This window comes from Pteronotus mesoamericanus, unplaced genomic scaffold (genome assembly GCF_021234165.1).
Source record: "Pteronotus mesoamericanus isolate MK-2021 breed Mesoamerican mustached bat unplaced genomic scaffold, CSHL_Meso_final contig_702, whole genome shotgun sequence".
NCBI lineage: Eukaryota > Metazoa > Chordata > Mammalia > Chiroptera > Mormoopidae > Pteronotus > Pteronotus mesoamericanus.
Window position 1 is genome coordinate 5,828,028 of NW_026555239.1, and position 27,952 is coordinate 5,855,979.

The following is a 27,952-nucleotide window of genomic DNA, read 5'->3' on the forward strand; positions in this document are numbered from 1 at the left end:
TTGGGGTGCAGCCCCATCCCCACCCAGAGGTGCCTTTCCGGGGGCCCTGAGCACCTCCGGACCCAGGTGCTGGGTGCAGCCGTCCCCCAGGGCTTGCGCTGGGCGCACCCCGAGCCCCCAGGAGGTGGCCGCCTGCCGAGGTCGCTCAGAGACAGGGCCGGGGCCGGAGGGGGCTGGTCCCCACGGGCCAGCCCGCCCTCGGGGTGTTGCCTGCTATGACCCATCTGTCGTGGTGCCGTCTGGGTCTGGGACCAGCCGTGACCTCACAGCAGTCCCTGGGAACCCGGCCCCCAGCGGACACGCCTGGGAGTGCCTGCCGCCCCCGGTGACTCTCCCGACAGGACACCGGTGCTGTGATTTTGTCGCCAACGTGAACACCTGAACCCTGCCCCCCGAGGCTCCCACTCAGCGGGGCCCTCGGCAGCAGGCCCCCACCTGCTCCTTCCCCACCCCCATCCCTCTACTGGGCCTTTCATCAGCAGGGGCACAGACCCTCCTCAAAAGGGGGACCCGAGGCAGGGGGGGGGATCCGCGCTGGCCTGTTTTACGTGTATTTCTTAATCTGTCAATAAAGACGCGCGCACAGGCCTGATCCTCGTTTGGGAAACGGCGTGCCAACCCCATTTCCGTGTCGCTGGCTCCCCCTGCTGGCCTGTGCACGCTAATGCGTGCATTTGACGGCAGCTCAGGCCTGCCTGGACCTGGACGGTTCCAGGTAGACGTTTTGGCTTGTGAAAGCCCTACGTGCTCAGTGGAGACCCTAACTCAGAATTTCGGTCTCTTCGCCGGCCAGCGAGCGGCGTGGGCTGCTGGGCTGCGTGGCAGGAAGGCGGCTTGGCCCAGGTTTGCTACTGGGAGGGCCTGACCGCACAGCGGATGGGGTGGGGCTGCGGGGCTCGCAGGCAGGTGCGCGAATGCCTGCGGGGCTGGGGCGTCTTCAGCAGACCCGGGCTTTGTCGGGGGGCCCCGTCTGTGGAGGAGCCCCCGCGTTCTGAGCGGGCATCTCCTGGCTTTCCCTGGCAGAGCCAGGGACTAGAGGAGGTTCTTAGGTGCCCGTGTAGCTTTTGGGTCTTTGTTCTTGGGGGCATGGAGGCCACGCCAGCGTGGGGAGCGTCCGGGGGACTTGGGGACAGACACACAGAGAGGGAGGTAAAGTTACTACAAATGTTTTTTGTTCTCAGGCTGGGGTTCTCTTCGTACATCCTGTTTATTTCATAACAGCCAAATTCTGCGCAAAGGAACTTTAGTTTTGTCTTTTCAAACATATCAGAGCAAGTGGCCATTTTCTAACCTTGAAACCAGCAAGATTAGAGGGGAAGCTCAGCCCCCTCTCTACCCACACTGCCTCGGGGCCCAAGGCTGCAGGCAGGACCGTGGGGACGTTCAGGGTGGCGCTGCCCGGGGCTGTGTGTCCGCAGGACCAGGCCAGAGCCAGCCAGCCCCGGGGGCGTCGCGACACAGGCCCGCCTCCCTGCGCTCCTGTTTTCCCTGACCCTCAGTTTGGATTTCTCCCCTTCAAGTCCCGAGTGCAAAGGGTGTGCTTGCTCCATCCAGTCTCCGTGGACGTCAGAGGCCCCCATGTGGGGACTTCAGGCAGGCACCTCTGTCCGGCGTGGGCTGCCAGCGAGCAGTCGGGGTGTTCGCACGGTCACACTGACCCCCCCAAAAGCTCCATTTGCGACTTGAATGTCGGCATGCCATCGGTGAACGCTGCCCAGGCCATTCGGGGACCGCCGGGCATGGCCGGTTCCCTGTGGAATGCAGGAGGCTCCCTCTGAGGCCTGGACCTTCCTGGAACCGGCAGCGGGTTCAGGGCAGACCCATGTACAGGATGCGTTTGCCAGGGGCCGTGAGGAACGGAGGCTGCCCGGGGAGCCCCGCGAGGGGGGGCAGTCCATGGGGCGCCCGGTGGCTGGCTGCTCCCACCGCGGAGACCCCCAGCGCGGGGCGTCGGGCGCACCGTGCCCCGTGGGCACGGCCATGTGCCTGTCGGAGCTGCTGGTCCCACGTTTTTGGTCCCTTCCCAACCAGGAGCAAACACTGAGAAGAGCAGCAGCCAGGACATATTTACTTCTTTGTGCCCAGACTGCATCCACCCATCCGTCATGGAGCCACGTGACGTGCACAGTTCCTCAATAACGTGGTCTATTCAAAACCAAAGCAAAGACCGAAGCACTAGTAAAGCTGCTCTTTGCCTGACCGGGGCGGGACCGGAATGATGCAGTGGAATTTCACACACACTTCAGAACAAACCGCTGCGTGGGAACTCTGAAACCACGCAACGTCGTCTGTCGAATGCCGCGGTGACGCCCGGGCCGAGGGAGGGCCGGGCCCGCGCAGCGAGAGCGGACGCAGCCACCTCCAGGGACCGTCCTGCCGCCTTCTGTCACACACCAAAGCTCACCCGCACCTTCCCACGCTGCAGGCAGAGGCGGTGTCCCTCAGCCACGTCCAGGCCCCAGGGCCACCGTGCGGCCAAGACCTGCTCTGAGCGCCGGCCCGGGGCCGTGGCCCGCAGCAAACTGAAGACAGTGAAGATGGCATGACTCTTGCGGGGACGCAGGACGAAGCTGTCAATAAATACGCAGACGTACACGGGGAGATGAGAAAAGAGCCAACCTGGATGGCGCGCGCACACGGGGGGCGCACCTCATGGACCCCTGGGATGGCGGCCCTGCCCTGGGGGCACGGCCGGCAGCTCACGAGGGAGTCGCGAGGCGCACCCCCCGCCCGCCTCCCCGGCCAGGCGCCCGTCTGCTTTGTGCAGCTGTGAAGCGTTGCGTTCTGACTGTACACAGGGCAGCCGCTGCCTGCGCGGCCAGCTGATTGTCGCGGGAACTCTCTGCTATGAGGGGCGCAGCGATGGTGCCCACGGAGCGGCTGCTTTCGGGCCCTTTCTCACCAACGGGCCCTCAGGGCGGCGCCCAAAGCGGGGCCTTGGTGCACTGTGGGCGCACAGCAGAAGGACCCAGGCACAGCGCCCTTGCTGGGGGCCCGGACGAAGGTGAAACGCGGGCAGGGGACCCCAGCTTCCCGGCACTCGGCCCCGCACAGCCGCAGAGAAGCCTCGTGTCCGGCCGGGCCTCGACAGACAGCACACCCTTGATCCTGTCCCTCGGTGGCAGCAACAGAGCCGCTGACTGGCCGTCTCCAAGTCCGCGCCGTCCGCATGGCTAGGATCTAAGAAGCCCGCATCCAAAATCAACAGTGACCGTCTGCCGAGAGTAAGTTACGTGAAATGCAACCCAAAGATTCACGTGGAACTGAAAATGCCCGATGCGGTCACGCAATTGTCGACAAAAGGTGTTTTCCCTAAAAATCAACATTTAACTATCAAAAATAAATTTCTAACTTTAAATGTATGTAACCACATAATTGGTCTGTAGCAGTTTCTTAATTTTCGCACTTCCAAGCAGAGCGAGAAGGCGGGCGGCGGGAAGGGGGGGGGTCTCAGCGGCGCGGCTCTTGGTTCGGATTCTCCTCGATCCCCCGGGCGAAGAGCTGCACCAGCTGGCAGTGGACCCTGCGGAGACAAAGGGCTGCGCTGAAACCCCGCGCCCCCGGCCCCGGCGGGGGCCACCTTCACGGCGGGGAGGGCTGCCTCGTGGCCAAGCTGGGTCCAGCCCCGTGCAGACGGGTCAGCACCCGCAGTGAGTGACTCGTTCACACACCCAGAGACCGGCTCTATGCACTAGGGCGGGCGGCAGCCACGTGGAGACCCGGCGATTGGAGGGCTGGCTTCTAGCTCCAGCAGGGCGACCACAGGCAGCCCCTGTCCTGCCTCGGTCCTGCCAGTTCACGGGGCCCCATGCGCGCGGGCCACGCTGTCAGGAAGGACGGGGCCCCCGGCCAGTGGGGCTCGGCGCTGAGGAGCAGGCTGGGGTCCCGGGCGGCCATGCGCCATCCTGGTTACCGACGGCCGCACGGCCTCCTCGGAGACGCCCAGGGATGGACGCGGCCCCTCGGTGGCCCCCACTCAGGTGTGGCCACATTTATCACGATGTACAGGCTACTCTTCACACAAAATTACCTTTCATAATTTCTAGGGTCGGCTATTTCTCCAGAAAACTCATAAGCCAGCATTTTACTAAAACATTCCATTTCCTCAATGTGTGAGATCAGCCCACAGCAACTGAAACCCTGTGGGTAGGACCAGCCCGCGGGTCTTCCCGTGGCCTTGTGGCCCCGTGTGCCGGCGGACGTGAGCTGGGCGGTCGCTGACCGTCACGCGGAGCGCGTCCTGGCCATGGACACGGAGCGCTCGGACTGCGACCGGGGTGAGGCCGACGAGGCCGACGAGCCCGCCCCGCCCAGCAGCTCGGGCTGGACGCCGACGGAGCTAGAAGACCCGCGGCCGCACCTGGCCCGGCGGCGCGCTGGCCGGAGAGCCGCTGCAGGGGCCGAGGCACGAGCAGGGCCTACACGTGCCCTCGGGGCTGTGGCTGGGAACGGCGGGCACGCTGTCAGCTGCTCCCATGCGGTGGGCGTCGGGTGCCCATTCACACCTCGCCTGTCTCATGGGCTCCGCACCGTCATACGGCCACGCGCCCCGGCCGGTCGGTTCCCTTAGAGCCGACCGAGGTCCTGAAGGCCTTGGCAGGTGGCCCTGGGCCTCCCCCGCTCACCTGTGGTTTTGCACCCACACCTCATTTAAGGGGAAAAAGCCTCATACTGTGCCTTTCCAAGGGAGGAATAGTTCACCCAGCTACGTAACACGTCACACACACGCATCCCCCGGGGCATAGTTACAGGTTTCTAATGCCTAACACAATGAGCCCTGACAGGTTTGGGGCGGCCCCCCTTCCCGCACCGCACCTTCTGGGGGAGCCCCCCTGCCGCCCACCAGGCCTGAGCCGGGACCCCACCCGGCTGAGCCCGAATTGGGCAGTAGGCTGGGCCTCTGCGGCCAGAGCACCTCCTGGTGGACGCAGGAGCCCAGGACTCAGCAAGGGCCCCGGCGGACGGCCGTCTGTCTAAGCAGGGACGAGGCCAGCGCTGGCACGCAGGGTGTGGGATAGAAGGGACTGATACCGAGGGGCCTCAGGAACCCAGGAAGGCGACCCACGCGAGACAGCAGCGCCACGCGTGGAGGCGCGGGCGCCCGGGGCTGCCGAGGGCCCGCGCGGCGGGCGCCGCACCCACCTGACCTCGACGGCCGCGCTGTGGAGCACCTCCCCGTCGCAGTTCCAGGAGCTGCGGGAGGCTTGGCAGCAGCAGGGCGCGCGGTGGCTGCAGCCCAGGCCAGGCCCCGGCTTGCCCCGCGCGTCCGCCTCGCCGTCCTCGTCCCCGGCGGGCTTCGACACGAACTGGAACCTCTTCACGCGGTGGACTTCGACGAAGGTGAAGTCGAACTAGCAAGAGAGGGGAGAGGGTGTCCCCCAGAGTTGTGGGGCGGGGGCGGCCCGGCCGCTGCTCTGGCCAGCCCATTGTCCCTGGCCCCACGCGTGCACCTCCCCCTTGGGGCCGTGGCCCCAGGCAGTGCCCTGGGCCGCGCCGTCCAGCTCACTGGGCGGCTGGGGGTGGACGGAAGCCCGGGACCTGCCTTCCCAGGCGCCCGGCTCAACACTCTGAGCACCTGGAAACCCACCCTGCCCGCCATGATGACCCCTTGTAGAGACTTACAGAATTCCTTGTCTTTTTCACAAAAAGCCACAAAAGCACACTACGGGAGTCGTATTTTTACTAGCACAGTTTAAGTGTTTTAAAAAAGCATGTTCACTCAAATCGGACACTGACCCCCGGATGTCCGTACCCCGTCAGGCTCGGGGTGTCCCCGCCCTAACCGCAAGGACACCAGCGGCCAGGGCGGAGGCTGTGGGGGTTGCGCCGGGCCGGCCCTGGGCGCCGAGGGTTCCCTGCGGGCCCCCAGTTTTGCTGCCTCGCTGTTTTCTGTGTGAACAGGAAGAGACTGAACGTCTCCTGGTCTCTGTGCTCAGAGTTAATGTTTTTAAATGAGCCTTCGCCCGAGTGAACGGCGACTCTAAGTTTAAAGCCAGTGAGACGCTGCAGGCAAACGGCCCCGCCCTCCTCCCTGGCGAGGCTGGGCGCCAGGCTTGCGAGGGAAGGCCGCCCGGGGCGGGCCCTGCGCCCACCTGGTCGCACTGGTTGGTGTGCCGGACAAGGAACCTCAGAAAGTTGAACCTGGAGCACTTCCGGATCAGGATCAGGTCGGAGGACCCGTCTCCCAAGTGGGCGGCCGGGGACAGGCCCCTGGGGCTCCGGGGACAAGCACAGGACATGTTTGTGGCGTTGATGGCCAGGAACTTGCCGGAAACGACTTTCCACTCCTCCACCTCTTCTGCAGCGGACAGAAGCAGCGGGGCCCCGTCAGGCGTGGGCGCCCCGGAGGGAGGCCGCCTCCCGCGCCCTCTGCCTTGGGCTCTCCCGGGGCTCTCCCGGGGCTCGTCCGGGCCACCGTCCGGTACAGACGCCCTGCAGTCCACTGTCTGTCACGACGCTAAGAACGCCCACCACGCAAGCTGGGCACTCGCTCAGGAAACCGTCGCTGGTCCTCACGTGGGGACTTTGGAACCACGACATAGAACAGGGGTCACGTACCCCGGCCTGCTGGCGCGCTAAGGGTGACCTTCCCTTTTTTAAGTGACTGAAAGATCTAAAGACTAATACTTGGGGGACCCACGCAAGTTACATGAAACTCAAACGGCAGGGCCCGTGAGCGAGGTTTTTGGAGCACAGCTGAACCCGTCCCTCTGAGTGGCCGGCAGGGCCTCACGACTTCACCACGCACACTCCCCCGTTCCCGACCGGTCCCGGCCCGAAGCGCCAGCGACCCAGAGGAAGGTGGCAAACGCTGCGCTTCCGAACCTCTGCCCTTCCCCCGAGCCTGGCCAATGGCTGCCCTCCGCTGCTGCTGACCTTAAAGAGGGGACGCAGGCGCAGCGCAGCAGGGCCGCGGGGGCGGGGGCGGGGGCCGGCCCCAGCGCCTGACCCTCTGCGCAGAGTGAGGGCGGGAGCTGCCCCGGAGGCCCTACCGGAATTCTCCAAGCCGTAGAGCGTCCTCTTCTGCTCCTCCTCCAGCTGCTGCTTGCTCTGCCGGCAGACAAAGCACCTGAAAGACAGGGGCACCGCCTCACCTTTGCCCCGAGGCCTCCCCAGCGACGCGGGAGCGCGCCCGCTCCGAAGCCTGCGAGCCTTTGCGCGCGACGAAAAGGTCAACGTCCAAGGCTAGTTAAAAATGCTTCCTGCACGTGTTTATTTGAATTCTCAAAATTAGATTTACTTTTAGAAATCGCGCATCAGCATGTCCTCCTCTAAGACTGGTAACCACTATCGAGGGAAAGAGCACCCCCAAGGCCCCGGGGCTGGCCCCCGGCGTGGCTGGTGCGGCGCCGCGCCAGCTGGAGACCCAGGCGCGAAAGGCGGCCGTTCCGCACGTGTGTCCCGCTGAGCCTGAGTCACTGTCACTGGACAGAGGGCGTCACGGTTATCGCAGCAAGTGACTCAGAACTCACTCCCGAGGCTAGAGCACATTTGTGGCCTGGGCCCCCCGCCCTCACGCCACCAAGTGGGGCGGGCGCTACGCTGGCGAAGTCGGCTCCCTGCGGGAATCCAGCAACGTCTGCCGCCCGCTGTTTCGACTTAAGGGTCTCAAATTCTCCACTCAAGGGGGAAAGGGGGGCGGGTGGAGGAGGTCCAATGTCTGAGTGACTTCGAGGGACAGTCCGCGTCCCTCAAAAACCCCCGGCCTCCGCGTCTGTCCTCAGACTGAGCAGCAGGGACACGCGGTGCTGCCGCCATCGGGCCACGGGGCCACAGGGCCGGTCTGAGGACGCCTTCCTTCTCCTCTAACCGGGCCCCACGCTGAGGGATACGCTGGGGCACGGCAGGCGGCGAAGGCGCCGCCGTGGTTCTCACGTGGACGCCCCCGGAGGCTGCGAGGGCGGGTCGGCGAGCAGACCGGGCGGTCCTGGGCCACCCTCACCTCGGCGCCTGTGCCCACCGGCCGTTGTCTGCTTCCGGTCCCGGGGCCGGGCCGGGCTTGGGCTTCCCAGCGGCAGGGCTAGGAGAGGCCAGGGCCTCAGGTGCCCCGCGTGCGTCCTGTGTGGTCACGTGCTCCCCGCAGCGCCCGGCACACGCAGCTACGGGGGTCTGGCTCTCGCCATTCCCTGCCTTTGTCACCGCAGGCCCCCGCGGACGGTGTGGATTGGACCACGCCTCCCCTCCTGTCCCATCGTGGGGCAGGGGGCCCGTCACGGGAGGGGCGACGAGGCATCCTCGCTCCGGGTGCGTGCGAACCGGGAAGAGCGACCCTCCCGCGGGCACAGAGCCGGCACCCCTGCCCTGCGCCTGGCGAGGCGCTGCAGGAGCCCGCAGGAGGCACGAACCCTGCGTCCCGCCCCGCCCCGCCCCGGCCGCGTCTCTGGCGGGCAGCCCGCGCTTACCCGGCCCAGCAGGGCTTCCCGTCCCGCGGCGACCCCACCGTGTGCTGTGCGGGCAGGAAAGACACGGTCCCCTCGTAGCAGTGATGGGACAGGAAGGTCTTCAGGCCTGAGGCGGGCGCGGCGGGGGGAGGCAGATTCAGAAACCGTGGAGGGAGCGGGGATGGGCGCGGCTACCCTCGGGGGCGGGGCGGGGGGGGGCGCGGCTACCCTCGGGGGCGGGGCGGGGGGGGCGCGGCTACCCTCGGGTGGGGGGCGGCAGCGCGTCCGGTTTGGGGCCGCAATGCCGTTCTGAGTGCACCTTCTCAAGGAATAAAGCTCCCCTAGTTACTATTCGTTTCGCTCCCAAAAAGACGGTTTTGATTTCAGTACCTGGAATTATTTAACTGAATCCAAATTTGCCCAAAAGCAACTAGAGGGGGCCGTGCACGGTGGATGGCGCGTGTTCAGCGCCACCCCGGACCCCCCGCCCCGAGCCTCCCCGGGCTCTGCACCCCACGTCTTTTCGGCACATGGAAGCTGCAGGCGCCCTGAGCCACGCAGACGTCACTTCTGTGGGGCCTGGAAGCGAACGCCGTGTCCCCTGGCTCAGTGATGAGAGGGGAAGAGACCGGCTGTGACCGAGGGCGGGTCTCAGGGTGCCCGGGGCCGGTGGCTGCGCGGGAGCCGGTCCTCGAGGCCTGTCTGTCACAGGCGCGCCCGCCTCTCGGGCGCGGACGGGGCCCCGAGGTGCGCGGACACGCTCCGCTTCCCGCGTTGCCTGAATCCCGTTACCTGAGAAGTTGTATCTGACGAGCCCCATCCAGCGCTTCTTCTCGCTGTCCTTGATGATGTCCCCGTAGAAGCCGTACCCCAGCAGGGACACCGAGTACCGCAGCAGCGCCCCGTTGTGATGCACCGAGGTCACGTCCATGGCCAGCGAGTCCCCTGAGGAGAGAAGCCTCGGTGGGAGGGGCTCCACGGCCACCCCCCACGGCCGGGTCCCTCCCCCTGCCCTGCAAACACCATCGGAGGCTCGACTGAAATGCAGGTGACGCAGCAGGTGACGCAGCAGGTGCCGCGGCAGCCGTCTGCTCTCAGGCACCCTGCTCTCCAGTCAGATGACAACATGTGCAGAACAGGCTGGGAAGGCCACCGTAAGGGGCCAGCACACGCGTGCCCCACTGAGCTCACTCAGTGCGACCCGCGGAAAGGAGGGGACGTGACAATGAAGGAAAGGCGCGTGTTCAAAGGCGCCACCCGGAAGGTGCCGGCACGCACAGCAGGGCCGCGCGTCTGGGTGACGCAGCCGTCAGGGAGCAGGGCTGGGACAGGGCGCCGCGTGCTCAGGAGGCCGGGCCCCGGTGCGTCTGCACAGGTCGGCAGCTGCTCCCGTCTCTCTGGCCCGGCGGCGCTCACGCTGGGGGAGAGCGAGGCAGGCCACGCGGCACGGGCGGCTGTGGCGGCGGCCGGGGACTCGGGCCCGGGCAGGCCTGCCTGGCGGGGGACGCGGGCTGAGCCCCGCGCGGAGAGAGAGCGGAGCGCAGGGCGCGGGGCAGGCCGGGACCGCGGGGCAGTGGCCTGGCTGGTGCGCGGGGACGCCGAGGAGAGCCAGCCGGCCTGGGGGGGCCTGGCGCCCCGCCGAGGCCCTGGGAGGTTCTGAGCAGGTCCACGTTTCTGAGGGATCCCTGTGAGGGCGTGGGAAGTCGGGACGAGAGGGCGGGAGCCCCGCTGGCAGCCGGGCTGGGGCTCGGGGCACAGGCGGGTGCGCGCCCCTCGCTTGGCCGGGGGCTGCCCTCCGGGCGGTGCAGCTGGGGGCTGGGCACCTACCCACGATGATGTGCAGGGCTGACGTCTCCGCGTCGGTGGCGCCCACCGTGGAGTAGCACACGCAGTCCGTCGAGCCTGATGAGGGAGGAGAAGGCCCCCGGTATCGTTACAGTAACTTTGGGACACTGTAGGTTTGCAGTTAAGTGTGTGGGAAGTGCTTTCTTTTTCTCCATGGCCCCAAGTAAATGAGGAATGAGCGCATTTGACCGACAACGCGAACACTGGAAATCCCGAGGTGAGCTCATCGAACACGCCGAGACTGGCCCTTCTCCGGCGTCGCGGGGGGTGGGGCCCCGAGAAACACCGCGGTGGTGGCCGTGGGGACTCAGTTCGGCGCCCTGCACCAGTGTCCCCTCCCAGTGGGGACGGGGATGGCGGCAGCATCTCCAGATGGAAGGTGCAGGCAAAGCGGGACAGCTCGTAAACGTCACAGAACAGCACCGCCGTGCCCACGGACACGCAGTTCAGCTTCCCCTCCTGCCGGGTCCGACCCGCAGCCTCGCCCAGTCCCGTCCCGGACGGCCGCAGGGGCCGGGCTGGACCCGCTGGGACCGCCCCGCACCGCGAGCCAGGCGCCTCCCCACCCTCCGCGCCTCGCCGGCATAGTGGGGGCGGCCTCAGGGCCCCAAGGGCGTGGCGGGGCGGGGCCACCGGTCCTGCTGCTAGCTCAGGACCCAGGTCGCGTGCGCTGTCCTCAGCCCAAGGGGGCAGAGACAGCCCCAGGCACCATTTCACAACAGATTCCAGAACCCCGTGCCCCAGGTTCTGACCCAACAGCTTTGCGGAGCAGCCGGAGAGCTGGAAAACCCGGGTCCAGGTGGCCCAAGAATAAACCACTTGACAGAACGTACGATGGCACAATACTGCCACCAGCCACGACGGGTCGGGCTGACCCCGGGTTCACGGGCTCTGGCCACAGGCCCCAGAACGCCCTGCGGGTCTGAAGCCAGAAGTTCATGCTCCTCCTCCAGCGGCCGGCCAGGCTGCAGGCGGCGTTGCTGCCAGTTAGAGACAGAGCCTGGTCAGAGCAGGAGGAGCTTAACTGTTTAATCCAGGCTGAAGGTGGCTTCCGATGGCGACTCGCGCGTGCACGTTCGCGCTGGCACATCATAATGTGCGTGGTTTTTGTTAATCTTGACTTGCGTGACACCCAATTCCAAAATGAACCACAAAGTAAAAATGTTTAAACCCATGTTTAAGGTTACAGGAGTGACTAATTCTTAGCATGTCATTAACCAAGCAAAACGCGGGGCTTCAGACTCCCCCCACACCCTCCTCCACACCGAAGGGCCCCAAACGAGCGGCACGAACGTCCTGGGACGGCGAACTGCAACCTCGGGCCCGGCCCCGGCAGAGCCCTTCCGGCCCCTCGAAACCCCGGAAGTTCCCAGAGTCCCGCGCTTCCCCTCCGAGCCCGGGGCACCGTTCACGTTCTTCACCCACCGTCCTTAGAACAGAACCACCCAGACACCCAGCCTCCCCGCGTCGAATCAGATGTCGCCTGCGTAATCGTTGCGTCGGAAACGCAGCAATGACGCGGTGCTTGGCTTCTCCGTGGCACCAGGCCCTACACATCCAAGACTCCGGAGGCCCCACTTTATTTCTGGGTCCCCGGCCTCTGACTGCTCGAGGCTCAGCAGACACGGAAAGGAAGCCGGAGGCCTGTTAAGGGAACCGCAAGGAGAGCTCTGTTCTGCGGAGAAGCAAGCACCCCGACCACTCTGCAGCCCACCACGCTGGGCCCCCGGATCCCCGCCCGGCGGGGCGCCTCTCAGCTGGGGGCGCATGGGCGGGACGGGGCGGGGCTGCTGGCCCGCCTGGCCAGCTGTGCAGGGGCCTGGGCCCTGCTCTGGGGTCAGGGATGGACGTGGCCCACTGGTCCCCAGCCCCAGTTCTCTCAGTGACAGACCAGGGCTTCAAATCCACTCAGATGCCCGGACTGTTGGTCTTTCCCCCAAGACGCCGTTTCTCCCTTGACCTTCTAAGATTCAACGTAACCCCTGGTCCCTTCTCCAGGGAGGAGACGTGGCCCAAGAGGAAGGTCTTGTTCACGTGGGCTTCGTGGCTGGCCCTGGCATCGACCCCGTGGGAGCCTCATGGTGGCCCAGGCCCAGCGACGCGCCCCCCGCTCTCAGGCCCTGCATGGCCGGACGCTGCACTTCCTCGCGACCGCATCAGCCGCATGGTTGTAACCCCCCCAAGCACCGCCCGCGGGGGCGCCCCGGCCCGACACCGTCCCCCTGGGGAGCGCAGTCGCCCAGGGCGGGGCAGGTGGCAAGCAGCAACCACTCCTGCACCGACAGCCGACCACACTGCCGTCTTCCTGCCGCATCCTGGGCGGGACACGGCCTTTCTGAAGCGGAAGCGACAAAGCTCAGCTCCCAGGAGACGCACACCGGCCTCTGGGTCCCGGGCGCTTCCCTCACGCCCGAGACAGAGTGCTCGGGGCCGGCGCGCGCGTCCATGGGCTTCTCCGGGCAGAGGCCAGGCCTGCCTTGCCCCCGGCTGGGCGCCGTGGCCTGGAGTGCACAGCGCTCCCCGCTCCACGGCTCCGTCCACCCCCAGCCAGCGCGGGTCCCACGGGGGACGGCGAGGGGCAGGCGGGAGCCGTTAAGCTCCTTTCAAACTTTAAGAGCTTCAGGTTTCAGGGGTCACACCATCCGTGAAGGAAGAAAAAACGGGCCAGAACACAGAAAAATAAACGCCAGGTAGCCCAGGACACACCACGTACGAGAGCCTAAACTTGGAAAAAGGTGGTAAAACCAAGCAAGGGCGAGTTCACGGAGCAAACGCCGCCGTGGTCGATCAGAACAGGACTCCCCGCCTGCGCGGGGCGGGCGGAGGGGGTAGCGGGTCTCTGCTCTCCGGGCGCCCACGCCCTCTGGGCGACCCGTGGCCTCGCCGCAGGGCCCCGCGCCTTCCTCCTCGCCGTGAGCGATGATGGTGCTGACCTCACACGGTCAATGTCCGGCAAACAGAAGTCCCCGGTGCGCATCCAGGAGTGTTTACCCAGAGCTCGGCCACGCCCCCCGACGCCAGGCCACGCGCCAGCCGGAGGCGCCTCGCCCCTGCCGAGCTGTTTGCAGAGCCCTGAACCTGCAAACAGAAGCCTGCCCTTTGCTGAGGCCGACGCTACGATTTCTCACAGGCCTTTGGGCTTCCCAGGAAGCTGCAAAAAGCGCTGAGCCAGCCCTCCCAGCGCAGCCCGGCTGCTGGGGCCAGCGGCCCTGCACCCCCGGACTCCCTGCCTGCCGCTCGGGCTCTGGGCCCCGCCGGGTCTGAGGGCGCCCTGCCTGCCGCGCTCCGGGGACTGGCAGCGACTCGCGAGCCCCTCGCCCTCCCCACCTCCAGGCAGTCCCCCCGCCGCCGGCCCCTCCGCCCCGCTCCCAGGTGCTCGGCATCTGGCAGAAGGCAGGGCGGCGCCAGCAGGACAGGACCCCTTCCCAACACCCCTCTGTGATCCTGTGATGGGTTGTTAACCATCGCTCGGAAAAGCAACAATAGCTGTGTGGTGATAGAAGCACAATTTAAACGAAGCCGTAAACAGGAAGGAAAACCAAGAACGAAGTCCCCAGGGTAAGTGGCCCGGTCACTGCTGTCAAGGAGGAAACGCTGAGATGTCCCGAGGTAACGACCGTGTCCGGGGCGCAGGAAGAGACGGAGATGGGAGGCCCATCAGTCAACGGGGGCCGCCGGCCTGCGGCGGGGCTCGCGCCCCTGCCCGCACACCGCGCCCCGGGGCTCCCCTGCGGCCGTTCGCAGGACGACCTGACAGGCCAGGAGAGCGCGGTGCCGGGACGGGGTGGGGCCGGGTTCCCACAGCGGCGCTGCGGGCCCCGGGCCCCCTCCCGGAACCAGCCGCTGCGCCTCCCCCTGGGGCCCACAGCGACGGCGGATCCCCTCGGACCGGCGCCCACCCTCCTCCCTGCCTGATGGGCCAGAGTGGACGGCCTTGCCGCCTCGCGCAGCCGGCTGCGGACCCCGCCCACGGCCCAGCCTTCCGGTCAGCCGTGGCCCCACAAACCCTCCCTCTTGAAAAGACTTTCCACCGGGGGTCGGCACGTCTGTGTCCCTGGCGCTGAGCGGCTCGGGCAGGGGCAGGCGGCCAGCTCCTACCTGCGGGGATGATGCCGACGCGCAGCCGGCTGGGCACCAGCGCTGCCCGGGGCTCGTTCTGGTCCACGCCGGCGCTCCTCTGCGTCCTGCCGATCAGCCCGTGCAGGATCTCGCTGAACGTGCCGTCCCCGCCGACGCAGACGATCCTGCGGCAGCGACACAGGCGTGAGGTTCCCCGTGGTGCCGTCCCCATGACCCCTCCCCCCGCAGCTCCTCGTGCCGCGCCCACGAGGGGCAGTGTGTCCCTGAGCACCGGACGGGCCGGCTGCCAGGGCACAGTCCGTGTGGCCCGCCACGTGGCCGACCCCGCGCCCATGTCCCTCCCGAAGCCCCGCCCCGCCCGCAGCGCGGCCTGCCTTCTTCCCGCAGCCCGATCTTCCCAGACCCCGTGTCGGCGCCAGCCCTGAGTTACACGCAGCCACCGGGAGCCCAAGGCCCCCAAAGGCCACCAGGCGCTGGAGTGGCCCGAGCCCCAGACCCCCCTGTGCCCTCCCTACAGAGCCACCACTGCTTGGCCCACAAGCCTGTGCTACCCGCAGGCCTCGCCATGGACACAGAACCAGACAAAACGAAACCAAAACAGGATACCTGGCCTTGGCTGAGGTCTCCAGGGGGACCCCACCGCCAGGGGCCACTCTGGGAACTGGCCCTCTCTCTATGGCAGGTGCCAGCAGCCCCCGCCCTTCCTGCCCGGCCCCCGCCCCACCCCCGCCAGCCCAGTCCCCGCCGCCAGCTTAGAAGCTTCTTTCCCGTTTCGTCAGGCGCCTGCACCGACTCCCCCACAGCCCCCCGGCCCCCGGGAGAGCTGACCGCCTCCTGCTGTGTGACCCCGGATCTGCCTCACAGGACCCTCCTCCGCGGTCGCTCCGCATGCTTCTGCGGACCCCAGGCCACGGGCGCCCCCTTGGGACCCCAGCTGTGTGCTCCTGGGGCCCCCCAGCAGCGCGGACGGGGGCGCAGTGATGCTCAGGGCACGGAGCCCTGCTGAGCCCACAGACACGCCCCGCACGGGCTGCACCGCGGTCTCCAAAACCCGCTTCAGCTCCTCGGGGCCCGGCGAGTGTTCTCCAACCATCGGGTGCTGGGGCCCGTGGGCTCCCCCAGACGCCCCGAAAACTGCCCCCCGCCTTTGCCTGCCGCCGTCGCCCCCCCAGCTCTTGCCCTCTTGCCCACAACCCAGAACCTCCCTCGGTCCCTGTAGATCCAATCCCACCTCCCTGCTATTCACCGTGTGGCTTTCAAAAGCGCGTTCCCAAAACACAGGCCCCACGCTGCAGCCCCCGTACGCACGAGCTCCCCGCGGGTCCTCGCCGCCTTTCCCCGGTCCTACACGCCGGCCCGCGCGCCTGGCTGAAGAGGCCAGTGTTCCAGGAGCGGACGGGCCAGCAGGAGCCAGCCGCACAGGCACAAAGTCGCCTGAGGGGCACACCGCCCCTTCTGGGCCGCTGCGGCCAGAAACGCCCAACCAGGGCCTGGCCAGGAGGCAACGTCCCGCTGACCTGAACCGAGACGCGCGCCGCAAAGTAACAGGCCTGCCCTCAGCCGCCTCGCCCAAGGCCGAGCTGCTCCGACTTTCAGACTGGAGAGACGGGGCGGCGCTGGGGGCAGCCGCGACGCGGGGTTTCCTTTTGCTACAAATAGATAATGGGACGTCGGGCAGAGTCTGCATGAGAACAGCAGACAGCCAACAGCACAGGCCTGAACCTCCTGGGCTGGACCCGTGGTTCGGTCCTGTAAGAGAGGCCCTTGGTTTTAGGAATAAACACCGAAGCACGCGGGGGCCACAGGGGGTCACGCCTGTAACACGTGCTCGGGTCGTGCCCTGCCGGGCGCGAGGCCGGAGGGAAACAGCCGTCGGACAGCGGTCTCCCCAGCCCTGCCTCGTCCCGGTTCCCACGGGCAGCACGCTTGCTCTCGCGACGGGGGAGAGAGTGTAAGGCAAGGCGGCGAACGAGACTGGGACAGAGGGTGAACCCGGTCAGGACCCTGACTCCCGGGCCAAGGCGGGGGAGCCACTCACCCATCGTACTTATCCATGTTCGTCTCGTATAAGGTCTCCTTGGCGTGGTTGGCGCGCTCCGTGACTGAGGGAGAAAAACCGAGATGCCGTACGGTTTAGCCTCGCGTCTGTGAGCCCCGCCGCCCCGCCATCAAAGGCCCTAGGCACCCCTCGGGGGGCTCCTGTGAGAGGCCCCTCTCAGCTGGAACCCGAGTCCCTCAGAGAGAAAGTCCCAAGGGAACGGGGCCGTCTCTCAGAGAAACACCCCACGGGGCAAGAGCGCGCGGGCTGGGCACTTAATGGCCAGCAAATAATTTCTTTTTGGAAAGAAATTTCTATTTTACAGTTTTTCCGTATTATCCAAGGTACTCGGACAATTTTAGAAAACACCAAAACGCAGAACACATCAAATCCGTCCGGAGTCTGCCCGCCCCGCGGGAGAGACGAAGCCTCCACTGAGACGCCGCCGCCGCCGCCGCCGCTCAGCACCCTGTGTTCCCAGCGCCACGTCGCTTCCCAGCACGAAAAACCCTTGGTAAAGACCATCTGAAGGACGGCACGCTATTCCCTCAGATCCACTATTTTATCGGCTTGTTTCCTATTGGGGAACATTTGTTTTCAATGTTTTGCTGTTATAAAATGGGCCAAGGGGCTTCTGATTGTTTTCTTAGGAAAGATTTAGAAAACTGCACTACTGGGCAAAACCCTCATTTTTAGGGCCTTTGGCTCAAGTGGCCCATTGCCAAGTGCCCCTGAATACAATTAGACCCTCCAGCTGCCCATCTCCCGGGGCCTTCTCGGCCCTGGGAACTCGCTCGGAAGACGCAGAGCCACAAACGTGGTATCGCATCCTATTTCTTACAATGTCACTTATCAGTAAAGTTGTTTCTGGAACATTAACTGCTTGTCTCTCTTTCCTACAAGACTTTCCTGTCCGTGATCTTCTGTCCTTTTATCTTCATACTGTTTTTCTTGAGTGCTTTAAAGGCTAGGACTCGGCTAGAAAAGTCTGCATTCTTTATTTGTATTCTTATTTTGTTTTATAAGGAAGCGTGTGCATGCGCGCGCGTGCACACCTTCCATTTTGCTTAAAATCATCTTACAGGGTAAGTCTCCGGCGGCCCCATCGGAACCATTCCCCTCGCCCCTCGCCCGGCGTGACGGGGCGTCGGCCTTACCCACGACTTCGGTGGAGATGGCGGCCAGCGCGAAGAGGGGCGCCACCTTCCGCTCGTAAATCCGCTTGCCTTGGCCCTTCCCTCCGAAGGGGTTGATGAACACAAGCAAATGCTTCGGTCTGCACGCTGCGGAACAGCAACCGCGGGTGAGTCGCGCGGACGTGACAGAGGGGCAAGGCGGAGAGCCGTGTTACTGAGCCAACCCAGACCGCCTCGGTGTGACAGTTCTGCTGAGATCGTCCCACAGAAAGTATTTTTCAGCAGCCCCGGCCGGGTAGCTCAGTTGGTTAGAGCGTTGTCCTCAGGTGCCAAGGAGGTGGGTTCGATCCCAGGTCGGGGCACATGCAAGAAGCAACCGATGGATGCGTGGTAAGCGGAACAACAGACAGATGCTTCTCTCTCTCTCCCCCCGCCTTACTTCTCTAAAAAGTCAATTTTAAGAAAAAGTATTTTTAAGTCAAGGAACGCAACCTAACCACAGAGTTTTTTAAAAGGATAAATGGAACTACATTAAAATCAAGACTGTCCGTCCGTCGTCCAACGAATGGACTGCAGACAGCGAAAGTGCGAACCACACGGTGGGAAACGGCACCTGTGACTCATAAACCCAGTCACAGATTCAGACCCACAACACGTGAAGGGTTCCGACGCGTTGTGAAGAAGGGCAACCCAACAGAAAAACGGACAGCAGTCGCTGAACAGACACCCCATCGACTCCCTCTTGGCCCGGGAACAGAAATGCGTTTCTGCGCGTCCTCAGCTGATAGGGAAATGCAAGACGCAGCCGCAGCCGCGGCGGACCCCCCCGGGAAGGCCCGGTTGGACGGGGGTGGTGAGGTGCGGGGCAGCGGGGACCCCGGCGTCCATGGGCCGGGGGGCGGGGGCGCCGCTGGAAGTCCCGCTTTGGGACAGGCTGGCCGTGTCTCCTGAGGCTGGACCCGTGCACCGTCCCACCCAGCAACCCCGCCCCAGGCAGGCACCCAAGAGACGTGGAAGCGTGCCCAGCCAAGGACAGACACTGGCACGCATGCGGGGGCCACGCCGGGAAGCTGTCCCGATGGCCGTCGGCAGTGGCGTGGAGGAGCCACTGTGAGTCCCATCCGCGCCACCGCCACCACGTGCGTCGGCACGGCCGGGCCCCCCAGCGCCAGGCGGGGCCGGAACTCCAGCCAGGACCCAGCTGCAGGCGCCTGCCCCCGGTCCCCTGGTGAGGAAGTGTGTCTGTTTCAGGGACACGTCCCCTCAGCTGGGTGACAGGTGGGGCTGTGGGGGGGAGGGGAGCAGAGGCCACAGCAGCACATGCATGACACACCCACATGCACGCACACAGGTAAACCATACGTGTGCACGCCTGTGTCCACACGGGTGGGTGCATAGGTGTGCATACACAGACAACACACATGGGCACACGTGTTCACTTGCGCACATGCAACACAGGCCATCACGCGGGCACACACACACAGTCGCCCCCCCCTACGCACGCACGTGTTTGTGCGCACGCAGTTCCGCAGCCACCGGCCTTTCTCTAGGTACCACGCGGGCCTCACGTACTCAGGCTGTCCAGCTGGTCCCGGAGGGTCTGCAGCCACAGGCGACATAGCTGCTCGTCCGCCCCGCAGAAAGTCACCTGCGCACACTTCCAGCGCCGGCGCCGGGCCCTCTTCACACAGTGCACTGCGCGGAGACAAGCGCGTCAGCTGCCCGCCCGCAGCCGCCCTGCCAGGGGGCGGGCGCCGTGACCTCCGAGCCGGTGGAGGGCCTGGCCACCGGGGGGGTGGGGAGCACGGGGGCGGCTGCCCGGGCGCACGTCCAGCTGGGAGGTCAGGGCGCCAGGGCTCTCGTCCTCCCGAGGGGCACCAGGAAGGCCCGCTTCTCGGTTCTCTTAGGCCACGGAGGAAAATAAAGGAAAGAAAATACAATCAAAGCCTAAACAGTGATTAAAATCGCATCAGGGAAAATGATATAAGGAAGTTTGTATAAAGATAAACCGAAGAAACACTGAGTTCATTAAACAAGGGACCCAAAAAGCTGCTTTCAGGGAACGGGCATGGCATGAAGGAGGAGGGCGTGTGGGCGGGGACACGCGCCCGGGCCCCGTTACCTGTGAACGCAAAGCAGGTTTCCATCTTCCGCCACTTCCCGCTGCCGGGGTGTCTGCCGTGGCTGTCCGTCTCCTCCACGGTGATGATCTCGGCCACGGGCACCGCGCAGGCGTCTGCAACGACAGCGCGGCTCTGCGTCGGGTGCGTACGTCCCTTCCCCGACGCACGGAGCCCGACGCCGAGAGGTCGGCCCCGTCGGCTCCCACGTCCTTCGGGAGCCCGAAAGTCAGGCGGAGTTATGTACGCGTAAGTTTTAAATTTGGAGCTAAGGAGATTCGGGCAGCTCGGTGTTATCAGGAGAGGGGTGTTGCAACCTAGAGAGTCCCCCGATGGAGGACGAAGCTCGTCCGACCAGCAGCTCAGCCCTCAGGCGGCGGGGCCAGCTGCCGCCCTCACCGTGGGGAGCGACTGGCGAGAACAGTGCCAGTCCTCAGCCCGGCTGAGAGAGACCCGAGCGGGCCAGGGCCCTTGGCAGCATTCACACTGGACAACCCGGTCCCGGGGCCACTGTGAGGCAGAGGCCGGGTGGGCGGGGGCTCTGGAGAGACTGGGACGCGTCCCATCGGAGGCCGTGGGAGACAGGGTGGCGTGGCTGGACGCAGGGATGTTCTCTGCTCCCGGCAAGCCAGGCAGGGGCCGCCCAGGAGCCGCGCAGGCACATCGGGAGCACAGTGACTGCGGGACTTCAGGCGCCTCAGGTGAGGCCTCCAGGCACGGCAGGGTGGACCCCCAGCCGAGAGTCGGGATCCTGGGGCTGCCACCGTGGGCCCGAGGACGTCCTGCGGGGAGCCCCAGGAGCCGCAAGGGCTGACGGGAAGCCCCAGAGGCAAAGCCCTCCAGCGAGAACCCGAGAAGGTCACAGCAACACGCCGGCCGCAGGACACACTGAGGACAGGGCGCCATCGCTCTGCACTGGGCAACCACTTGTGCTGGTGGGGTAGGCAGCCACCGAACACGCCGCCGCATGCGCCCACGACGCGCATACGGAGGCCACAGGCCAGCAAGTGCGTGACAGACCTCGGAGGAAGGCCTCACGGGACCCGGCCGTGGGAACACACGCGGCGCTTCGTTCTCTACTTGAGAGTAGGGGTGGCTGGCGTTCTACATAATCTTGCACCGGGCAGGAGATTAGATAAAACCATGAAGGCCTGTGTTCAGGGCACAGGAGGAGCTGAGAGGCCGCCTCCCACGGCACGCTGACCCAGCCGACCGCCACGTCGGCACCAGCAGCGCGCCTGAGCGCTCTCCCACGGCCCAGCCGGCCCGCCCCCCGCCTGGCCTGCGGCAGCCTTTCCCGGACAGGGGGGCCGCACCTGCAATGCCGGCGGCCACGGCCCGGCCCCGCCGGCCCCACGCTCAGCAGCTGCTGCCGTGGGGGTGGAGGCCGCTCCCGGTCTCACTCCTCGTCCCTGCCTTCCTGGGCGGACGGCGCCCTGTCGGTGGGGAGCACACCGGCCAAGGCTCTCAGGAGTTGCCCTTCTCTTTATAAAGTAACCACCTGACACCCCCTTTTAGGCAGCACCCCCGGGTGCCTCCCTAGAACAGGGCTGCTCACCCGGCACCGCGGCACCTCTGCTGGGCGCCAGCCAGTGTCTCCTGGGGGCCACATCGCCCGAGTGAGGGCCACGCCTCGTGGGGTTCATGTGCTCGGAACCCCTTCCCTACACAGAAACTTCAGGGGCAGACGGAGGCCGGTCCTGGGCGCTCTCCTGCGTCTCAGGCCCCAGGGGGCGCTGGGCCAGCCATGGGGGCATCTCACGAGGGCTCCACGTCACCCTCCTAAATCCAAGCACGTCTTCCCTGCTCCACCGGCAACTCCAGAAACTGCCTCCCCTCCTGCACCGCCCTCCCCCTCCCCCGCTCCTGGGAAGGGCGCTCTGTGCCGGGGAACCGGGGAACCCCGGGGCCTCTGAAGCCCTCCCCCCGGGCCCGCCCCAGGGCGCCGACAGCTGCGGGCTGTGCCCAGCCCGGGGCAGCGGAGGGCGGGGGGCCAGATGGAGAGCTGGGGGCTACAAAAGGTGGGGGGCTGTGGAGACGAACCCCACACCCGCGTCCTCCAGGGGGGCGCGGCCCAGGATCTGTGCCCCACGCCTCCAGCGGCCACTGCACAGTGAGGTTTCTCTCTCTCTTCCCCTTCCCCTCTCTCTAAAAATAAATAGGTAACATCTAAAAAATGAAAAAAGAATTAAAAAGGTTTCTTTAGCTGCACCTCACGGAGCGTGTTACAGCGACGCCATAAGGTGCTTCCGGGACCCCCCGCCCGGGTCCAGGTCGTCTCGGCTGTGGCTCCTGGGCGCTGTCTTCCCCTCTGAGACAGTCAGCGTTTCCTCGCTCTTCGTATTCTGGTTAGTTTTGTACCCCGGACAGTCTGGTTGTTATATCGTAAGGCTCTGAGTCCTGTTAAATTCCTCTCTTGGTCCCGGAGGGCTGTCTAGGTCTCTGAAATGGGGGCGACACAAGGGTCCACCCACAGGTCCTCTGAGGACTCAGGGGGGCGGCCGAGGCGCTGCAGGCGCAGGCAGAGAAAGCCAGGGGCGGCCCCAAGGCCGCCACTCCCTCCCGCTGACGTCGGCAAAGAGCTCCGGACAGTGGGGGCTGGGGGGGAGGGTGGGCGGTGCGCGGGGCGGGAGCCTCGTCTCCAGCTCTGACCCCAGTGCAGCCTGAGGTCTGACCCCAGTGCAGCCTGAGGTCAGGAGCGGCGCCCTGGATGCGGGCGGGCGGGCGGGCGGACGGCCAAGACGCCCGGGGAGGCCCGCCCTCCGGCCGAGCAGCCCGAGCGCGGCGGGAGGGGCGCAGAAGGGCGTCCTGACTCTGTGTGTGGGCTGCCTGGCCCCGGGCGCCCACGTGCGGAACGTGCCCGGGAGCATGGGGGGCCTGGGAGCTGAGCCACCATCCGAGCCGGCACCCACAAGCTGGGGGTGGCCCCCGCAGTGTGGCAATAGGGAGGCAACACCGGGCGGACCAGCGCGTGGCCGGAGCCCCTCCCACGAAGTGCCACGCACCTGCCATCCGTGGCCACCAGGCTGAGCACCTGCGGAAGAAGAAAAGCTTCTCCGGAGGAATTTGGCAGGACCCAGAGCCTCCCGAGGTAATAATCAAACTGTCCAGGCCCCAAAACCCATCCAAGGACCCGGAACCCGGTAGTGCTGACGGTCTCAAGGAAGAGACAGCGCACAGGTGCCACACCAGAGATAACAGGGCGGGGGCGGGGGCGGGGTGCCACATCAGCGCCCTACACGGCCACTGCACCACGCGCCGCGAGGTGCCGCCGAACGTGCTTACAATGAGCGGGGAGACGGAAGAAATGACGAGAAGGACCTGAGCGGAAAACTGAGAATGCGAAGTTCTGTATCTGAAATAAAAAGGTCCCTGGAGAGGCTGAAGAGCCGGAGGGATGAGAAAGGAGAGGCAGGGAGGAGGAGACAGGCCTGCGAACCGAAGGGGCGCCGGTTCGATTCCCAGTCAGGCATCTGCCTGGGTTGCGGGCCAGGTCCCCAGTGCGGGACACACGAGAGGCGACCGCCCGTGCATGTTTCTCTCCCTTTCTGTCTTCCCTCTTCCCCTCTCTCAAAAAGTAAACAAATAAAACCTTAAAAAACAGCATAGCTCAACTCTACGTGGTCTGAGGAAACACTTCAAAACGAAGGATGTGAACGAGTGGAAGCAAACGTACAGAACACAGATGTCCCGCAGGCATTAATGAACAGAAAGCTGGAGAGCCTGCACTAGCAGACACAGCGGACTTCAGGACAAAGTTGCCGGAGACAGGGAGGACAGCACCTTAGGGGAAAAGGGTCCATCCAAGACGAAGACGCAGCATCCTCAAGAGGCCTGCGCCGACCAACAGAGCGGGCGGACACGTGGCGCCGAAGCGGACCGACCCACCGGGCTAAGCAGAGGGGGGGCCGTTTTAGCTGGAGACAGCAACGCCCCCTCTAACCAGCTGGCCAGACAACTTGACAGAAGGTCAGCAAGGACGGGGGAGAAAGAGCTCAACCCCGTGGTCCAGGACCAGCCCCGATGCTATGAGGCTCCGCCCAACAGCGGCCGGCCACTCGGTCTTTCTAGGTCCTGTGGGACACGCGTGGGACACGGGCCACAGCAGACCATGCCGCCCCCACGCGCTCCTCATGTCCTTGAGGTCTCTTCAAACGAGGGCTGCCCGGGCGGGTCGCACGGAACCGGCCTGGCTCTGACGGTCCACCGGTGGACGGTCCGTCGGTGGACCTCTCCGTGCCGTTCCCCAGAGGAGGCGGGGCTCCGCCCTGTGCGCTCGGGCGGGCTCTCTGCTGGGTCAGGCCCGGGCGAGTGTGTCCCCCAAACTGCAGTAGAGCTTTTTCCAGGTGACCAGATTGGAAGGCCAGTCTGGAAGGCCAAAGTCTTTTTGGCCATCTGGATTAGCTGCTTCTACAAGATGTGACCTTGTCATTCTTCCTTCAGGAAGGGCGACTCGGGGGAGGGCCAGCCGACCGACCCAGGCCGCATCCAGCCAGCTGCCGGCCCGTATCAATAAAGCTGTAGTGGCACACGCAGCCACACGCCTTCATTTGCATACTGTCGGCAGCTGCTTTCTGCTAAAACAGCGGAGCTGAGAAATTGTGACCCACAAACCCTAAAATATCTGCTCTCTGGCCCTTTAAGAAAATGCTGCTGACCTATTTTGAATAACAAATACCAGCTCACCTTGGAATAATCTCAGGACAATGGCAGTTTTTCCGCTAATGCAAAATCATGTGACCTGACAATAGCGAGGCCAGTGCTCCCAGGGAGGGCAGGGGGGGGTGCCCACACTGTTCCCTCGACATCTGCTCTGAAACCCGAGGGCCTCTGAGCCTCTCCCTGCTGTGGCCTGAGGACGCACTTTACAAATGCTCCAGCCGTGACCTGCTCCTGAGCCCACCGCCTGCAAGGGCGCCCCAGCGGGGGCTGCGAAAGGAAGGGGGGGCTCCCTGTTTGAAGGTGGAGCCAGGGCAGAGCCCCTGCCCCCTCCCGCACTCACACCCCGCCCCCAGCCCCAACTGTAAAAGAACCCACTCAGAGTCTAAGCCCGGGACGGAACCCAGATGCAGTTTTGGGCCGTTCAAGTTCAACTAGCACAACCAGGCGCTCTGAGAAGCCTCTGTCGGGGCTTCCTGTTTTCAGTCGGCCCGGCTTCCGACCGGAGAGCGAGGCTGGCCGGGGCTGCCCCAGGGACAGCCCTCGCCGGGCGCGGCCGCCCTGCGCCTGCCTGCGGGTTGCTGTTGCTTCCCGACCCCGAGCCGCATGCCCGCTCAGCGACCCGCTCAGACCCACGCAGCGACCCACAGGGCAGAGCGCGTGCTGGGGGGAGAGCTTGCTCCCTTGGCAAATCACGTGCCTAACAGGCAACCAAGGCAGGGCTCCCAGTTTCCCCGTCTGAGGACAGGAGGGACGGCGGGAGACACGGAGGGGATCGGCTGAAATTACCTGAGTGGCCGCACCCAGCCCCGTGCAGGCGGGGCCCTGGCTGGGCTCCCTTCTCTGTCCTTTCGGGCGGGGGGGGGTCTCAATTCACCGCCCCCCCCGCCTGTCCCTGGAGCTCCATGGTGGCCGTCTGCCTGGCCTCGGGGGTAGGTCCTTCTGGAGCCTGTTTCTTTGCAAACCCCCACTTCCCCGCGCCAGGCCACAATCTGTCCAGGCACATCTGGACACACCTGGGGGCGGGCACCGCACTCCGCTCACTGAATCGACATCCAGTGCACAGGTGAGGGTCTCCTCGCCCTCAAGCCTGAAATCACCCACCGGGGGCTGATGTCTCTTAGGGTGCAGAGCTACAAGGAAGCCGGAGAGCTGGCACGGCTGCGTCCCCGCTCCATGCGGGGGGCGCAGAGGCGACATGCGGGGGCCGCCCCTGGGGCGGGCCGGCCGTGGGGGCCCAGCCTCGGGGTAGGGGGTGCCCGCCAGGAAGCTCCAAATGCCTGAACAGAAGCGCCATCAGGGTTTCTAAGAGCAGAGCAGCGACCGGCCCAGCAAAGAGGGTGGGCGGCTGCGGGGTGGGCAGTCCACACACACGAGCCGACCGCAAGTGGACGCTGCCGCCCCACAGAAGGCGGGACCAGTGACCGAACACCACGCTGGTAGCCGGCTGAGGATGTCAAAGCTGCAAACAGGCAGTGAGTGACCCTGTCCCAGACATCTCACCGAGCCCGCAGGTGCAGATGCTCGTTGGGCCAGTGGCTTCAACTCTCTGCGGCTCGGCCTCTTGTTGGGGCCAAGCGGAGGGGGGGCTGCCTGCAGGAGCCCACCGCGCGGGCCCAGAGGCAGCCCCTCTGAGGGGCGGCGGGGGCACTGTACCGCCGTCCTCGGGCCCCGGGATCCACAGGAAAGCTCAGGGGCCTGTGGCGCGGGCTGGGCTCCACCGCCAGAGCGTCACAGAGCAAGAGCTGGGAGTCAGGGCGGGCGAGGTGGCGGCTGCCAGGACCCTGGACTGTGACACCCCAGAGGAACATGTCCCCCAGAGGGGACATCAGAAAGACCCTAGAGGAGTGAAATTGCAGATGCCCAGCCACAGATAAGCTCTTGGCACACAAGGCCTCTGGGGACTCCCAGGCCAGAAGCCAAGCGTTGGTCGTGGGTCTGAGGCCACACACGGGGCCTCAGACCGACCTAGCACAACGGCTCGGCCCCGTCCGCACGCCCGCCGCGTCCGTGTCAGAAAGCGCCCGCAGCGCCACCGCCGCACCTGCAGCTGCCCCGAGGTGTCGAAAGGCATCGCGATGGAGGACCTCCACTGCCCCCACCCCAGTAACCGAAACAATAAACCCCTGCCCCCCCCAGCCCCTCCCGCTGGTCCTGAACCTGGACCGCGGTCCCCTCGCCCCCCTTCTTCAGACCAAGCAGCCCTGGCCCCGCTCACCACCCCGCCTGCCTGGGCCAGGCCAACAGCCTCCTGACCGCAGTCCCCGTGCCCCTCTGTCCACCTCTGCGCAGGACGGAGCTGTCCAGGGCCTTCCGTGGCTCGCACAGGGAAAGGGCAGGCCCCCACTGCGGCCCCTGCAAAGGCCCCCCACCGCCCCCGTCTGTATGCCCCGCCCATGCTGGCCTGCGAGCAGGTCCCTCGGCCTTTGCGCTTGCTGCCCCGCCAGCCTGGACCTTCTCTCCCCAAAGTGCGCAGGTGTGTCCAGGCCTCTGGTGTGCGCTGCAGCCGGGAAGCGGGGGCTGCTGGGACGCCCCATGCTGTGGGACCCACCCCCGCCCGCGGGCGCCCCTCCTCGGGCTTGCCTGCCTGTGTGTGCCCCTTGGCCTGTCCCTGCGGTGGAGGGTGCCCCGCTGGGCTGGGACTTTGTCACAGGCACGGAGCTGGTAGCTCGTGCCCTGCCCCACAGGCCTTCAGGAGCAACTTGGGGAAGGCAAATGAATGGAGCGGAACACGCCCCCGCCTGCCAGCCTGGCTTCCCTGCGCCTGGACGCCGCCCCCTCGCTGTCCAAGCCTGGCCTCTGAGATGCCCCCTTCCCCGGGCCACGTGACATCGCTGGGCCGAGCCTCTGCCCACCCCCTGCCGCGGCCCCCGCGGCTCTGCACGGCCTGCCCTTGGCGGGGCCCCCCGCCCACCACACGGTGGCCTCGGAGGCTGCAGCCTTTCCTTTTTTTTAATCGAAGTGACACTTCTCCAAACCAGAACAGCCCCACCCCCCAGCACATCCGGGACAGAAGGTCAGGGCCCTCCCTTCACTTTTCCCCCAGAATGAGCCCTGGACCCTGCAACCCTGCGACCCGGGGAGGCTGCCTCTGCGTTTTGAGTCTCCTTCAAGGGCAGCCTCTGCCCTGGGATGAACCAAGCGCCCGCGGGCCCCCTGGGGATCCTCCCCACACGGTGCCCTTCAGACTCCCACGCGTTGGTCCCAGGGATGCGGCTCCAGGGACACCTCTGGCCACCGCTGACGTGCAGGCGGCCACCATCTCTCCCCTCGCCCTCCAGGATCACATCCCACTGCCCTCCCAGGCGCCCGCCGGGCTCGCTCTTTGTAACCCCGTCCCCGGAGTGTAAAATACACTCGCTGTGCCTCGCCAGAGGCCTCCCCGGCCCCCACCGCCTCCCCGGTCCTCCCTCCCTCCCGGCGATCCCCCGGGACTCCGGCCGAGCCCCGGGCAGGCAGCGACCACTTACCCGCGCCGGGGACGCCGGCTCCGGGCCCCGGGCTGGGCCACCAGCGCAGCAGCGCCCGCGCCGGGTCCAGGCTCACGGCGCAGCGCTGTCGCTTCACCCACAGCACCGAGCGCAGCGGCTCGGCAGCCCCCATCGCGCCAGCTCCCGGCGCCGGCTCGGCCGGGCGGGGGCGCGGACGCCGAGGGGCGCGGGACCGTTAGCGGCCCCTGGAGCCCGGCCGGGT

The 27,952-nt window shown here is 65.9% G+C and overlaps 1 protein-coding gene across 1 annotated transcript; it reads right to left on the reverse strand.

Annotated features, from left to right (window-relative positions):
* Window positions 1-927: 927 nt before the first annotated feature.
* CERK (ceramide kinase) lies at window positions 928-27,918 on the reverse strand. Its single transcript, XM_054582505.1, has 13 exons — window positions 27,730-27,918; window positions 19,603-19,716; window positions 19,053-19,175; window positions 17,502-17,627; window positions 16,345-16,408; window positions 14,325-14,470; window positions 10,209-10,283; window positions 9,174-9,326; window positions 8,403-8,508; window positions 6,993-7,069; window positions 6,093-6,298; window positions 5,143-5,351; window positions 928-3,523 (listed from the first exon to the last, which is right to left on the reverse strand). The coding sequence occupies exons 1-13, from the start codon at window positions 27,860-27,862 to the stop codon at window positions 3,451-3,453; spliced, it is 1,605 nt and encodes a 534-aa protein (XP_054438480.1). The 5' UTR covers window positions 27,863-27,918; the 3' UTR covers window positions 928-3,450.
* Between the last annotated feature and the right edge of the window lie 34 nt (window positions 27,919-27,952).